Source organism: Lissotriton helveticus, chromosome 2_1 (assembly GCF_964261635.1).
Source record: "Lissotriton helveticus chromosome 2_1, aLisHel1.1, whole genome shotgun sequence".
Lineage (NCBI taxonomy): Eukaryota > Metazoa > Chordata > Amphibia > Caudata > Salamandridae > Lissotriton > Lissotriton helveticus.
This window is the reverse complement of record NC_136059.1, coordinates 118,185,962-118,202,106: the sequence shown is the minus strand read 5'-3', so window position 1 is coordinate 118,202,106 and position 16,145 is coordinate 118,185,962. Positions and strand designations below refer to the sequence as shown.

Sequence of the window (16,145 nt, the reverse complement as noted above, 5' to 3'; positions counted from 1 at the left end):
GCCTGTCTCCGGGGTGAGGGGGCGCTGCAGGGGGTGGGGGTGTCCGCCTCCATCCCCAGCACTCAACCAGCTGTGCTTTCTCTGGACAGCGACCCTCGTCCTGCTGCGTCCGGCGTCCAATGTCACCTGAAGGTCAGGGGTGGTGCTTGACCGGTTTCAGGCCTCTCTCTGTCCCGGTGGCCAGCCCTGAGCTCCAGAGGCTGTCTCAACACAGCTGTCAGCTGAGAGGGCATGGCGGAGACCCCGAGGCCCGGCGCCATGTTGGAAGGGTCAGCTGACCGTCGAGAAGGCCTCACTCCCGCCTGCGACCTCGAGGCACTCAGCTCCCATCAGACTGCTAAGGCCTGGGCCTTACCACACCTAGGGCCGAGTACGAGTCTGGGTGCAATTCATCGCATCCGATAAATAACTGTACCACGGGTGTGTTAGTTTATGGCATGTAATAACTAGCACCGAATACTAGTTTCTGGGGAATAACATGCAGATGTTCGTGTTTAAGCACCAAGTGGATGGACGGATCAGTGGATGGCACAGTGGATGGATGGATCAGTAAATGCCACAGTGAATGGATGTATCGATGGATGACAGTGTGGATGGATTGATGGAATGGGGAAAAATTGATTGATGGATGAAAAAATGAGTACATGTAAGGATGGAAAGTGAAATAATGGATATCCGCGGGTGGATGGATGAGTGAAAGGATGTATTGAAAGATTCTTGGATGGAAGAAACAAGGGGAGTTTTTCTAAGGTGGGGTCGGCTCTCTTGCTTCGCTTGCTTTGAGTCATCACAGCTTTTGTTTCAAAGTTGGGGGTCATTTAATTTTCTGACTACACCATTGGATACCATAAAAGCATAAAATCATAAAAATTTTATTTCAAAATAAAACATTTGGAGTTGCTACTATGTAATGCTGTATAAATTCAGATGCGGTCTGTAGCACCAGCTGCCAACATCACCAATATTAATGAAGCTTGACGAGGATCACACATTTTCCTGCCTTTACAGAGGACAACATCTGTTTTGATGCGTGGGTGATGGTCCCTATTTTCTGGGCTCTATCTCTTCAGCTTTTTGCATGATAAATATAAGAGGCACAGATGGTGTAATCTGAAGGGTCAATGATTGCAATGCCAACAAGATGGTGAAGCGGCATGTGTGAGGGTTAGACATGGCTGACTCCCCCCCCATCACTGCGTTCAGAGCCACCGCCCTCGTAACAAATATCTCACTCAAAGCGTAGCGATGCTGCCAGTGGTCCAAATACTAGCACAGAAAAACTGCCTGCCATCTCCTGGGCTGGTCATGGTGCCCCTGCACCTGCTGCACTACTGATATCTACGCCTTTGCTCTCAGTATCTCTAAAGCCCAGTGGCCTTCTTCCTATAAGTGCGCTGTCTGTATTACGTGCACGTGAAGTGCATTAATGGACACCAAGGGTGTTGGTGCTATGTTTATGCATTTGATGAACGAAGGCACGTGTTTTCTGTCCAGTGACTGGTCTTGTGCTAGTTATTAATTGTTTTTTTTCTGGTTCTTTTCCAGCAGGAGGAGAGCCCAGCCCGGGGAGAGATCGCCGTCACTGCCGAAGGCAGGCCGCTCGTGTTGGTGGTGGAGAGAAACCAGTGAGTACCCCGGGGTACCGGGAGACCGCCTTTTTAATAATAAGTGACCTCTTTGTCTGTTTTGTCACTTCCTAGGTCAAGCCTGGGGTAACAAGCTTTGGCAAAGCCAATTAGTCTTGCCTATGAGAGTTACTGGCTTCGGCAATGTTTTGTAGCCATGCGGTACAGCTGCGCTGATGCTTTGCAGTATGGCTAAAGCACATTTTACAAAGCGCTATCACGCAGCCAGTGCATTAGCACTGGATGCATTGGTCCTTTATTTATTATTATTTTTAGCCATGCTCCACAGCAGCTACACTGCTTACTGCATGGTTACCAATAATTGCCAAACTTGGCAATGCCAATGCTGCAAAGCATGAACAGAAGAAGAAAATAACATTTGGTAAAAAAATCCTATCACATAAAGAAAGCAATTGTACACATGTGCATGTCTTAGTGAATATACATTTGAAAGCAGATAACATCTGTTGTCACAATAAAAGAGATAACATCTGTTGTCACAATAAAAGCAGATAACAACTGTTTTCACAATAAACTTTTATTTCAAAGGAGAAAAAGGCAATTTTGAAGCGTGTATTACATAGTAAAACATAGCTACAAATGGCACAAGGTTCAACAAAGAGAATAGGGAAGAAAAAAAAAAGTAGTACTTTAATCACAGCCCGACCATCGAATGGACAGCAATCAAGCTGAAGCAATCAGTACTTTGTCCATGCTCCATCCGAAAGAAGAGGAAGTGCAGCCGGCATACATTGGCCAATGAAAAGGCAGCAAATACGAGCTACAATGAAGACAAGAAATTTTAAGGAATGGGTGGGCTCTAAGCCCCTTGTATACAATATCTCTTGCAAACAAGTGTCTATACAGCGTATGCTCTGTTGCAGTTGAGACCTAAAAAATGAGCTACAACATCTGGTTTGCTTCCTCTGGGAACAGGTAACAAGTCAGTGGATTCAGGCCTTGTATGGATGGATTCCATCTATTAAATACACTGCTTGGGAATTCTTCAGAGAATTAATTCTCTCATTGGAATGATTGACAGAGATTTTGTACTGCATGACCTGCTGTTGAGAATCCGCCACATAGTGTGGTTTGATCAAATCAATGGAGACAAATCTTTTTACTTCTTTGCCGGAAAGATGTGGAAGAAGTACTGTTCTTGTTCCTTGAACCACTAGGACAGGTACATGTGTTCTGTAGGATGGCTCACAATCTTTTCTCTGACCAGGTCCCAAACTTTTGGGATCCTGGTAGGTCTTGCCGGAACCAATTTGACTTCCCCAGTGGCGGTGCCTTTTACTTGGAAGTTACTTTGTAATGCCCGGAATTCATTGAGTTCCTGTACAACAGCCTTACGATCATCAAATTGAAATGGTTTTACATCCGCAACAGTGCTGGCACAATCAAGGTCCGGTATCCACATCCTTGTCCCAAACAAGATCTCATAGGGGGGTACGTCCTTCCAAGTAAACTTCTTGGCATATTGTTTAGTGCCCTCTGGACTCCATATAGGAGATTGACCCAACTACCACCCGCACCTAATACCCTTGCCGTTAAGGATTTCTTTATGTCCCAATTTTTCCACTCCACCCCCGAATTTCCCTCTGGATAGTAGGGGGTGGAGTGCTGCAAGGCCACGCCAATACTTTCCATGGCTTTTTTGTAAGCCCGAGAGCTAAATGCAATACCACGGTTGGAATATAACGTGCCAATTGCATATGTCCAGATGAAGACTTGCAAATCCTTTATAACAGTTCAAGCGTCAGCCGAGCGCTGAGGCCAAACCCATAGAATTCCACTGCCACCAAGATGTACTTGTAAGACCCCTCTGAATTTAAGGGGTTGGAGTGATCCAAATAGACACATGCAAGAGGTCTGTCTGAAATGAGTACTGGTGTTTGCGGTGGCCTTGCTACAGTGGAACTTTTCATCTGCTGACAGATGTCGTACTTTAAGACATAAGCCTTTGTTTGCCTAGACAAACTTGGCCACCAGAATCGCCGCTTTAATGATGACATTGTAGCAGTGACTCCTGCATGTGCAGAGCCTAGACCCTCGTGTGCAGCTAGTATTAAACCTAATCTGCGATCCCTGTTTGGTATAACTTTATCTTCCAATCCTGGAATTTAAGCTTACAGTGTGTTTTGCGCATCTAATTTATAGGAATATTTGAGCGGAAAGACATTTGGAATGGCAGAGCCATTTTTCATGGCATTGACAGCTATCAGTATGTCTTTGTCTATCCTTTGTGCTATAATGAGTGATTGCACCAATAGCAGCAGTTCGCACTGTCGTCTTGGCGGCTTCATCAGCCAGTGAATTCCCTTCAACGTGTATGCCAACACGCTGATGACTCAAGGTGTGAATAACTTGAGCCTGTGTCAAGCATTCTTTCAGCTTTGCACTTGTTCCCATAACAATTTATGTTTATTTGTGCAACCCTTGAAATCTCTAAACCCATTCTGGTCCCGGTAATGAAAATATTCATTATAGGACTGCTCACAGTAAAATGAAACGCACACTATCATTGTTGGGAATTTCCGATCCTTATACTTTAGTGCCAGTATCAGGGCTTTTAGTTCTGAAAGCTGCACGGTACAATCTCCTAGATATTGAGTAGTCGTACTGCTGGAATGGAATTTACCATCCCGCATCCGCCCCTTCACTATAGCCGATGCTGCGTTATTCTGCTGTTTACTTCCAATGGCAGGCTGAGCAGAACCATCAGTGTAAATGATGTAATCATATTTTTCTAGAGGCAAGATTTCATTCAGGAGAGGGTACTTTTGTTCATACTGCAGGAACGCTTGTGTTTTTAATGTAGAACCATATTTGTAATTTATATCTGTTGCAGTGAAAGAATTAGCCCATTGTATCCATCGTGGATGCAGTGCTTTTGCATTTGGAATGCTTGCTTTGGTACCAACTTCTAAAGTTGGTACCGGGGTTACCACAATTATGCGTTTTCCCTGTGCTAGTGCTCTTTCTCTCTTTCTATAGCAGTCTGTAGTACCATCAGTATTTTTTCTGTGGCCGCAAATCGCAGTTCATCATTTGTGTATAAATGTGATTTGTATGCACTTGGGACTGCCTCACCTTCATTGAAAGTGATGTAAGTATTTCCTGATAAGCCGGGGACCACCCAAATCACCAAGTTGGTAGAATTCACACATGTGTGTAAATGTTTAGATGCTTTCATGTCAGCCTGAACTGAACAAAGAGTATCTGTGTGTTGTTGTGTCCACTGATGTGGTGTGAAATCAGGTCTGATTAAGTCGTAGAAAGTTTTAACCCTTTCTGCCTAATCCAAAATGTATGTTCTACCAAAATTTTGAAATCCTACAATGGATTGCAAACCTTTGAGTGGCTTTGGAGGTTGGAACGGCACACACTTTTCTTAAAAGTTGGCTGCTAGGCTCTTGCCTTCACTTAATAGCTCATATCCCAAAATAGGATATTGAGATGAGGCACCTTTAGATTTTTTTTTAAATAAATTTTTTAGCCCTTAGTTGGCGAAACCCACAACTATGTTTGTTGTTCACCCTGCTCAAGTGTTCAATTAATTCATCGTCCATCAGATAGATGTCATCTACATAGAACACTGACACCTCATCACATGTTTGTAATATTTCTGACACTGTTGCCGAGAATGGCCCCAGACACTTCTTATACCCTTGGGCCAAGTGAACGAAGTGACGCTGAGTGCTGAGGGCAGAAAAGGCTGTCCAATATCTGCTATCTGGAGCTATATTTGGGCAGAATAATACATTCGAGATATCTATTATGGTTTTGTATTTTTTTCCACACAATGTTACTCATTAATGCGGCACTGTGTGCATTTTGAACTGCAAATGATCATGTGCATGTGTTTAAATGTCTTGTAATCTAAAACTAGATTGTATGAGTTGTCAGGTTTCATTACTTGAAACAAAGAATTGTTCATCGGGGAGGTGCAAGTCTCAATCACACCTTGGTATTCAAGTTGGTCTTAGATTTCTTTGACCTGTCTTTTTGCATAATTTTTTATAGGGTACTGTCCCTGTGGATTTGGAGTAGATTTTAATGGGATTTCATAGTGGGTAGGCTCCACGTCCCACCATACATGGTTTCGGTATAATGCCAGAGCTAGCGCTAGCCCCAACTCCTGATCGTATGGATGTTTTAGAGATTCTGGAACGAGGTTGGAGAAGGCAGGCAAAGTGACGCTTTTCCCTTTTGGGCAATCCATCACAAACTCGGGCGGTCAATCTTTTTCTGCTAGCATTATGTCATATCCATATGTCAAGTTCTCCCAAAAGAGAAATTTCTTGAGATGTCCTCTTGTATTTGGAGTGTAATTTCGTAAAGTCTATGTGGGATACTAACTCTTGTGTCAGGTGTTTCCACCGTGATGTGTTCATTCAATACTGCTGTCACCAGAAAATCTTTCAGGTTCTGGCAAGCTATTGTTACTTCTGCCGCGCTGTCTAGCATCGACAGAGCCCATTCCCCGTTCAGAAGCTGAGTCCTCAGTAACCAGGGCATATCTAATTTTTAAGCCAGCTACTTTCTTCTTTTTGAATTGAGGTTTTGTTTTAGGTTGCTCTTCCTGTTTGAGAACATAATCAGAATTTTGATGTGTTTCCCGTTTTTTTCTTTGGTTGATCTTCAGACTTTTCTTCTGATCGCCCGTTCCTCTCTGAGTTTTTTTATGAAGCCTGGAAGGAACAAAAGGAACGTATATCAGTGTCCTGATACCTATCAGGTTTCCTAATGTTATCATAATTCCTCAGGTTGTACCTCTTTTAGAGGACTCACGTTGGGGAGACCCACCTCTTGATTGTATATTCATTTCTAAGTTGTTATTTTTGGATTGTTTGTTATCCCAACTATTTTTAGAAGAAGAGGGTGCTTGCTTTGAGTTGTCCTTCTCAGGACTACCCGCTATTTGTGGCTTCCCAGCTTTGGTTCCCAAATCATGTCCACCTAATGCAGCATAAGTTTCTAGTAATTCTCGCTCCCTATTGATAGGAGAGCTATTTCCCTTAGGCGGCTGTGTATGGCCTCTGCTGCTGCCTCCCCCTTTATGTTGCTCAGCATGATTGCAGAGACTTGGGCAAAATTACCCATCAGTTTCATCCCCCAAGCCCAGGTCACATCCTGCCCGTACTCGTTTTGTATCTGTTTCAATACATCAGGAACAACTGCTAAGGAAGGGGTACAATGTTCTCTGACGTAGATGGCAGCAAAGATTGATAACCAAAGTGGTACAATCCTCGATGGGGGGAACCAGCCAATTGGCAAGCAAATGGTTAGCATTCTATGTTTTTCCTGCAGACCCGTGTGGGGAAATGCTGCTTCTAGCTGTGCTAGTTTTTGTGCAATCCAGAACGGAATTTGCTCCTGTTTGGAGGGTATTGTCTGTGGGTTCATTGTAGGTGTGGTCCGATGTGGAACAGCTGGAGCATTTCTCGCAGGTTGGACTGTCAATGTTTGCATGGCAAACTGGACAATGTGTCTGTATATCCTGACTATTTCTTTATATATAGTTCTGACTTCATCCACTGAGCCTCGATTTCCGCCTATATTCTAAAATCATTGAATTTTTTCCATGTTTCAAGTGTCAGTGATTACGCTGATATGTTTTACCACACACCTTAGCGCGTGTATAGGTAGAGCACAGGTTTCACGTGGCATCTTTCACCTTTGCCACTCACTTTGCACACACCTGGTCCTGACGAAATCCCTTTTAATATTCTTCACGGGCTGAAACATGTAGACCACCACACATAGCCAACGATACGGTAATAACCCCAGATTAGTTGCATCACTTTTTGGGTTTAATCATATCCTGAGCCGCCAACATTAAAGTTAAAGGCAAGGATCCTCTGAGATATTTTTAACTGTAAAATACCACCGCACATCACACTTACGCACCATACAAGCTCTGTTGTAATCAGGTGTCTTAGCACAACCGGGGGGCACCCGGCCGCCCGATTGGGACCCCAATAATGAGGCATGACACTAACTAGGTTGGTGTGTGAGGGGTCTTTTTAAAGCACCGAATGGGTCCATGGACTACTACACATAGTGATTAATTTACACACACATAGTAGGTCCGTCCACATTGTTTAAAGTTTCAATCAGAATGACCTTTATTTTCATCCTATTCTCGTTTTTCTTCCATGTGTCAATGGCGGTTCTTTTGCTGCCATGTTTCGACCCTCGTGTGAGGCACTGGCGGGTCTTTGTCAAGACATTTTGGACTGTATTGTTTGCATCTTACGTCTAGAATACATGGTTGCAAAACGTATCAGTGGCAGTCTGCTGAGATGTGCACTTTCAAAAGTGGATGTTGCCATATGGTGATGTAATTATGGCATACCTAATGGCAAGCCTCTGATTTCTTTTGCAGCAGAGGGCCCAGAGTATGGGCCCTGTCTATGTCTATGTTTAATGCTTAGGAAAACACACAAGGTTGTCCTTTGGGAATAACCTGGCACTTATTACACCATGTCACCTCATTCATCTCAACATTCATCCACTCTTAGAGATAACAGTTCTGATCAAGAGAACAATGCGCTAGCAGAGAGACCTTATTTGCAAATCTGCAAATTCGTTTTAATGAAAATATATTTCTTTACACAGTTTAAAAACTTCCTCATACAAAATGCATTGTATGTGCTAACATCAAATTTCATTACAACTTTTTTCGACAATTTAATATGCACTTTGAACAAATTAAAGCACAATTAACAAAAACGGCGAGAGTTAAGAAGAGACACTACTATTTAACATAAAGGACCATATCCATGTATCAACTTTTAAAGATGAGCCCTGATGTATTTCACTGTGTCAGCATCTAGAGTCACATCAATCACGAGAGATTATGGTATGTAGGCGTCGACGCGTTGTGATGGTTTTCCTGTTTTATACCATCTTTTTCTAGACTAAAAGATTTTGCACTCTCAAATACAAATATTACACAATAATGTCTATCAATGAAAAAAATTTACACCACACTTACTAATTATCTCATGAGCACCAAAAATGCACTAGTTGTTTAAACAAAAATTTCAATTCATACAAATGGCGCTTATCTTGTTAGGTTAAGGTATTAACGAATTAAAACACACTGCTTAAAATTAGCATTGTTTAATACACCATCACAGCTTCCCTCCATGTCTTATCCAGCAATCTCTCCACTCAGTCACACCTCAACCTCCTTCACGAGGGATCATACGCCCAACTGACCAGGAAGCAGAGAATTCTCTCGCCTCCAATACGAATACCCTCTATATTAGGGGATCTGTTCAAGAAGTTGGCTACTTGATTCAGCTCCAAATGTCCCGAAGCAGAAAGGGATTTCTCTCCTACTGAAAAGCACCTCAGAACTTTTAGTGCCCATACATAGCATAACTATCTACGGGACTTGACAGTAACAACCATTTTTTAATGTATGCATTATATAGGAGCATGGCAAGTCACAGAACTTACAAAATGTACAGTCCAGTGATCTAGTTGAGTTGTGGTTTGGAGACTGGCAAGGCTCCCTACTAACAGGCAGTGCCTTGTGGCAGAAGATAGAGGGATGGCCTGGCAGCTGATGGCAGCCCCTTAGAGTTCACTGTCACAGGGCCCGTGCACCTAACAAGTGCTTAATTTGTAATAAAGTAAGTGCCAGGGATCTTCTCAGGAGGTTACTGCACCTACCACCTTCTGCTGCTGAGATGTGACCGCATTCCTCCTGAGAACCCAGCAACTGGTATGTAGCTTGTCAGACTGTGAACTCTCTTCTGGCTTACTTCTACCCCACCTTGTGTGCCATGTGTGCTGTGCGCATACAGCGCCGTGCATATGTACGTATAGTGCCGTGCATGTGTTCTGTGTGCGCACAGCACTGTGCATGTCTGCGCATAGCGCCGTGCATATGTGCGTACAGCGCTGTGCATGTGTGCTGTGTGCGTACAGCACTGTGCATGTCTGCGCATAGCGCCGTGCATATGTGCGTACAGCGCTGTGCATGTCTGCGGACAGCGCCGTGCATGTGTGCGTACAGCGGCGTGCATGTGTGCTGTGTGCGCACAGCGCTGTGCATGTGTGCGCACAGCGCCGTACATGTGTGCGTACAGCGCCATGCATGTGTGCGTACAGCGCCGTGCATGTGTGCTGTGTGCACACAGCACCATGCATTTGTGCGTACAGCGCCATGCATGTGTGCGTACAGTGCCATGCATGTGTGCTGTGTGCGCACAGCGCCGTACATGTGTGTGTACAGCGCCGTTCATGTGTGCGCACAGTGCCATGCATGTGTGCGCACAGCTCCGTGCATGTGTGCGTACAGCGCCGTGAATGTGTGCTCTGTGCGCACAGAGCTGTGCATGGTGCGCACAACGCCGTGCATGTGTGCGCACAGTGCCGTGCATGTGTGCGTACAGCGCCATGCATGTGTGCTGTGTGCGCACAGCACTGTGCATGTGTGCGCACAACGCCGTGCATGTGTGCGCACAGCGCCGTGCATGTGTGCGCACAGCGCCGTGCATGTGTGCGTACAGCGCCATGCATGTGTGCATGTGTGCCACGACGACCTGCAGAGTTGTTCACTGGGACACACAGGGAGGCGTTAGCAGCCGACTTTGTTCGGGTGCGTGCTGTGTCTGAAAAATCAACGGTTGGTGTTGGCTGAACATCTGTTGCTGAGATGTGAGCAACAAGCGGTCATGCAGCAGGTGCGAAGGGTCTGCTCAGACTTTCATCCTTCCAAAGTCGGTGAAAGGACGCTTTTGTTATTGTTAACGCGGGATTACTGGTTACTAATTATCTTACCAAATCCCAAACTATGTCGACTGAATCGTTGGTACCTGTCTTGGAGTAAAAGGTAATCTCGCAATAAGTCAATCAATTTAAGAACTTACACCACTCTAAATGACCACTGACCAAAATTAAGTTTTAAAGATTTAATATAAAGTCAAAGATAACTGAAGATACAAACTTCTCAAAATGAGATTAAGAAGATAAATCGGTATCACTATGAACATGAACTTTTTGAATAGTCTGAGTCTGAAAAACAGAATAATAAGTACAAGCTCGAAAACCATCAGGGTTGCCAAAATGGATACAAGTTGCAACCTCAAAGTCATTACAGAAAAGAAAATTAAGGTTAGTCTGTCCCTACACTACACTAAGTGTCATCCCTACTTAGCAAGATCTTAACCCTCTAGGTGTCAGCCGTGGTGACTTCCTAAGAAGATCACGCACTTCTCTTTGTCTCTTCTCTGATAATGGGTCTCTCCTGATCAGCCTATCTGCCTACCCATCCGCTTCCTTAGGCTCCCAAAATCATCTGCTCTGCTCTCCTCCCGGGTCTCTTTCCCTAATACCAAATCACATTTTCAATAGAAACGCCCCTTGGGACGCCCCTCACGTGGTACATCTTTGCGCGGCAAACTCCATGATGGTACTCTTGAAGACCCTCGTTATAGTTGACCTTGGTTCCCAGGCTTCTTCTTCCGTGCGCTGATACCCCCTGAAATTCCTGGAAACTCCTACAGGCCTGCGCAAGGCGCCACTGAACAAAGTCCCTTTCATTCGAGCTGATTAGGACCCTCGCACCTGCATACAGCTCGTCCTGCAGTGGGCCTCAAATTCCAGACTCCACCATATCTTTAGTCATAAAACACTCTCAAAGCTCGGTGCTGGACACCTCGCGACCTCTTCTCTAACGAGCACATGACGATTTACACGACATGACATTATCTCCTCTGGCCTACTTGATTTACATGCAGCAGGTCCCTGCACTCTTAAAACGTTAACTTGATTTAAACAGCAAACATTCTTAACTAGCATACGTTTCTAAAATAACACATCTATAAAGCATATACTTTTAACCCTAAGTTCAATAGTACATTTGGAAGAACCATGTCAACCTTATCTCACATTAATTTAGCAGCACGTTCAGGTTTGCTGTGAATTGCCCTAAGGCCTACACATAATACTGGATTTTCAAAGTTACATTTAATTCGGACATGATTCTTTTAACATGAGAACATGAGGTTTTCACATATATTCCAACATTTCTACATCAATCTCACACCGTTATAATTATAGTTACTCTACTTAGCATTCTATACATTTCACTACTGAATATAAACCACTCTGTATATTTCACTCCTGGATATAAAACACTCGTGTGCAAAACATGTTTAAACTAACTACGTGCTTGTAAATATGGCGTACTTATACATTTTTTCCCAAACTTGTGCTCTCTCAGTCCCCCCTTTGATGACCTTCAGGGGTCATCATCACCAAGACACTAAAAATGTAGAACCTTTTAAAGTGAAGACAGGGCAGTTCCACCTCTTTTCATACTCTCTAATGCTTTCAGACTCTTATATTGAGTGTCCTGCATCGCTGTCAACTCTTCTTCCTGTTTCTTCATAGCTCTCTGTAACCTATTTGCTCTATAACATTGATACAAACGCACCAATCCCCACAAAGTGATTACACAAATCACAATTATGATGATGGGTTTCAGTATGTACCAAACGATACCCTTTCCTAAGTTGGCAAACCAACTTCCAACTTTACCCATTCCATGGCCTACTTTTTCCCACACATTTACCTTTGCCAGGTCCTCAATTTCGTAGTGTATGGCAGTGATGTTTTGTATATATTTCTCTAGAGGCTTTGAATTGTCTGGAATGTAAGTACAGCATTCCTGGACCTTCAAGGCCTTACAGACTCCTCCCTCTTTTGCTAACAGAACATCTAAAGCAAGTCGGTTCTGAAGAACCATCGCCCTAATCGATTGCATCTCCCCTTCTATTAGCATCAAGGATCTTGCAGTACTGGCAGATAGCCTATCTACGACTGTAGCTAACCTCCTGATCTTAATGTCATTCATTATCAATCCTAAGAAAGGGAATGCAGCACCTAGTACATCTCCAACTACCTCGGCTGCACCCAGCCCTCGCTTCCATCTAGTTGATATTTCTTTCTTAGGCGTGTCTAAATTCTCAACATGATATATTTTAGGGAAGACAACAGCCAGATAGCATGATCCATACCAATTATCTGGTAACTTCACATAGGCATATCTTCCACATACAAAATATACATTTGGTATTGCTTGCATCCCTTTCATAAAGTTCTTAGAGTAATACTCCAATTGAAAGGCATGTTCACAATGGACTTGACCTACATAAAAGTTTTCATAATATGAGTAACTCCTGTGTATGCACAGTTTTCCCCGTTTATCCTTATCCAAAGCAATTGGACCAATACTACCTTTTCTTTGATGTGCCCTCTCCTCCTTGGTCCAATCTGTTTCCCATTGTCCTGATGCTTTCAAAATCTTCTGCCTCCTGTATCTAGTATCTACCTGTGCTATAAACTTTTTCTCAACTTCTGATATTTGACAAGTCAGATTGTTTCTTCGAGCATGTGAAGTATCTAACGTTTTCCATGGAATAAACCATTTGTGTAATCTGTCTTCGCTTTTGTAGTAGTCCCATTTGTTCAAATGCTTGAAATTCGGAACCTCTGGCAATGTCGAGTCGAAATTCGAGAAATAATACTCGAATCCTTCTCGTCCATAAAACATGCTCAACAATAAACTGCACGTTATTCCATATGTCAACGGAAGATGATGGTATCTGATACCCTCCTCCACTGAAGCTGGTAATTGCATACAAACATAACAATCCTTTACTTCCATGGCATCAACATATTCATAAAGCAATTTAGCATAAGCATTTGACTTGTAATTTCCCTGTGACTCGTCGGTGTGAAGCCTTTTTATTTCTGCATCTAACAATGCTTTGTCTTTCTCATTGATGTTTCCCTTCTCTTTAATAATGGTAGTTTTCGGTGTTGACACTCCCTTATCCTCCTTAACTATGGTTTCATCCCCTTCGTGTCCCGCTAGGAATGAAACAGTTACCACTAAAATTATAAGAGAAACCACTACTCCTAAAAGTGTAACAGCTATACATTTTGCCCTGCGGTTCGGGTTGCCAGCCTCCATGTTCTCAAACAGTGTAGTTTTTGACTTTCTTCCAGCATTCACTTCCTCTTCTTTTCAAACAAAGTCTTTCTCTCTTGCAATGTCTTTCTTTGAACACTTGGAAGCTTGACAATTTGTTTCCGCAAAACAGTTCAAAGTCCAGTAGAAAATAGACAACCCTAGCCCTTCTCCATCCACTAAAATGAAACCCCTATCATTTTTCTTCTACCACTCGGCGCTAGGTTATCTTGCAACAAATTTACAATTTCTTTTCAACAGTCTTATTTTCGTCTGAAGTTATGTATGACTCAAGGAGTGACACTACGTCTTCATAAATGTTCATCCGAAGTATCATTCCCTCAGGTTCCGGGCAGTTCGTCCCACAACATGGAAAGTCAACTTTTTCTAGGATTATTCTCCTTATTTCGCTCAAGACAAGTGGACGGACAAAATTGAGAGTTAGCGTTTTTTCAATTTCCACTCCTGGTACTATCAGTTCTACATCCACAATTACAAAGGGGTCCGTTCTAATCAAGATCACTTTCTTCACCTTTCCAGTTCTGCGCCCCTTTGAAGACATTCACAATAAGGTATTAATCCACAACAATAAGCGCTCCTAGCATTTCTACTACTCGCTCAAGCATTTCCAAACGAAGAAGAGTTCCCTCCAATATTGGATATCGTGAACAGCAAACTGGAAACTCAACTGTCTCTAAAATCAATTTTCTTATTCCACTCAGGAGAGCAGGATGAACGATGTTGAGTGTCAGCAACCTTTCGGTCTCCGCTCCTGGTAGTAGAAACCTTATTTGCACTGTGATGATCGGGTCAGTTCTGATCAGTTCCACTTCCCTGATCCTCCCTGTTCTGTGTCTCCCAGACATCTGCAACGAGGTAGGTCCAGTCGGGAGTAGAGTATCTTCTGCTAGGCACTCGCACCCTTCTTGATCTTCTAAGACCCTCCTCGGCTTGATCCTGGATATCTTTTTCTGGATCTGAGTCTTCGGATATAGGAGTAAGCGTTTCTTCCTGGGCCGACCTCAAACTTAGCCTTCTTCTCCTAGTTGGCCAAGTGGCAGCTCCAAGCCTTATTCTCCTATTCCTTGTCCTCCCACTTGGTTCTTGGTCGCTCCGATACGGATCTGAGTCTGAGTCGTATTCACTTCTGCTCTCTCCTTCAGTTGCGTCTTCTGTCTCACTGCCGTCCTGCCTTCGCTCTTCTTCTGAATCCGATGCGTTCCCAACTTCTTCCGACACCTCCTCAGCTGCCTCAATCCCTTCTTGCGACTCTTCTTCCACTTCCGGGCTTTCGTCTGGGATGGGAGCTGTTCCTTCTAGAGGTGCTGGAACTCTTCGAGTATGGGATGCATGGATCCAATTTGGCAGCCCCCCGCACTTCACCGCGGTGTTCGTGATCAGGATTACCTGAAAGGGCCCACGCCAGCGAACATCTAGGCAGTTCTTCCGGACGTGTTTTTTAACTAAGACCCAGTCCCCTGGGTTCAGGTCATGACACAGGTTCCTCGCTGCTGGAACTTCAGCCGCATGCACCTGAAGGGACACAGAATGGATGGCGTCAGACAGTCCTTTACAATAATCCAAGATCAGATCATCTGTAATATTCAATAGAGCAGTAGTTGGAACTGTAGGAAGTCTCATGGCCCTCCCCATCAGGATCTCGTGGGGAGAGAGACCTGTCCTCCTATCAGGTGTGCTGCGCATGCTCATGAGCACTAAAGGAAGAGCATCTGGCCAACTCAAGGATGTGGATGCCACTACTTTAGCCAATCTATTCTTCAAAGTGCCATTCACTTGTTCCACAATTCCTGAAGCTTCTGGTCGATAACTACAATGCAGCTTTTGATCGATATTCAGTGTGGAGCACAACATCTTCACTATTTCGCTGTTAAAATGTTTTCCTCTGTCAGATTCCAAAGAGGCAGGCACCCCGAAGCGCGGTATCAACTCCCTGAGCAACAATTTAGCCACTGTGAGTGTATCGCACCTACGTGTAGGGTACGCTTCAACCCATCTGGAAAATACGCATACAATCACCAACACATACCGAAGGCGATTGACTCTTGGCATTTCGATGAAATCTAGTTGCATTCTATTGAAAGGCCCCCCCGACCTCCCAATGTGACTCAGTGTGACTGGTGTTCGTTTGCCTACGTTCAGCTGTTGGCAAGTAACACATCGCTTACATACTGATTCTGCTGCTATTCTGAATTTCGGGCAATACCAAGTCTGCCTAAAAACTCTCATCATAGCATCCCTTCCTAGATGTACTGGACCATGTATTTCTCTCGCCATGGGATTAGCTAATTCTTCAGGTAACACAGCTCTCCCATCTGCTGAAACCCAAAAATCCATTTCACTTCGCACACAACCTGCTATTTCCCATGCCTTTTTCTCTGTTTCAGGTGCGTTCTCCTGCATTATTCTTAAATCCTCCCAAGTGTCTACAGTTTCTAACATCATACTTAATTCAGTCTTTTCTTCTGCACCTTCTATTTCCACCTTTGAGAAAGAATAAC

General features: G+C 43.9%; 1 protein-coding gene across 1 annotated transcript in view; it reads left to right on the top strand.

Moving 5' to 3' along the window:
* The window catches only part of LOC144817776 (disintegrin and metalloproteinase domain-containing protein 33-like), a 565,915-nt gene that overhangs the window by 252,077 nt on the left and 297,693 nt on the right, over positions 1-16,145 (top strand). The window contains exon 4 of the mRNA XM_078674583.1: positions 1,546-1,625. Coding sequence (XP_078530709.1) covers positions 1,546-1,625 — 80 coding nt within the window. The remainder of the gene's footprint in view (positions 1-1,545; positions 1,626-16,145) is intronic.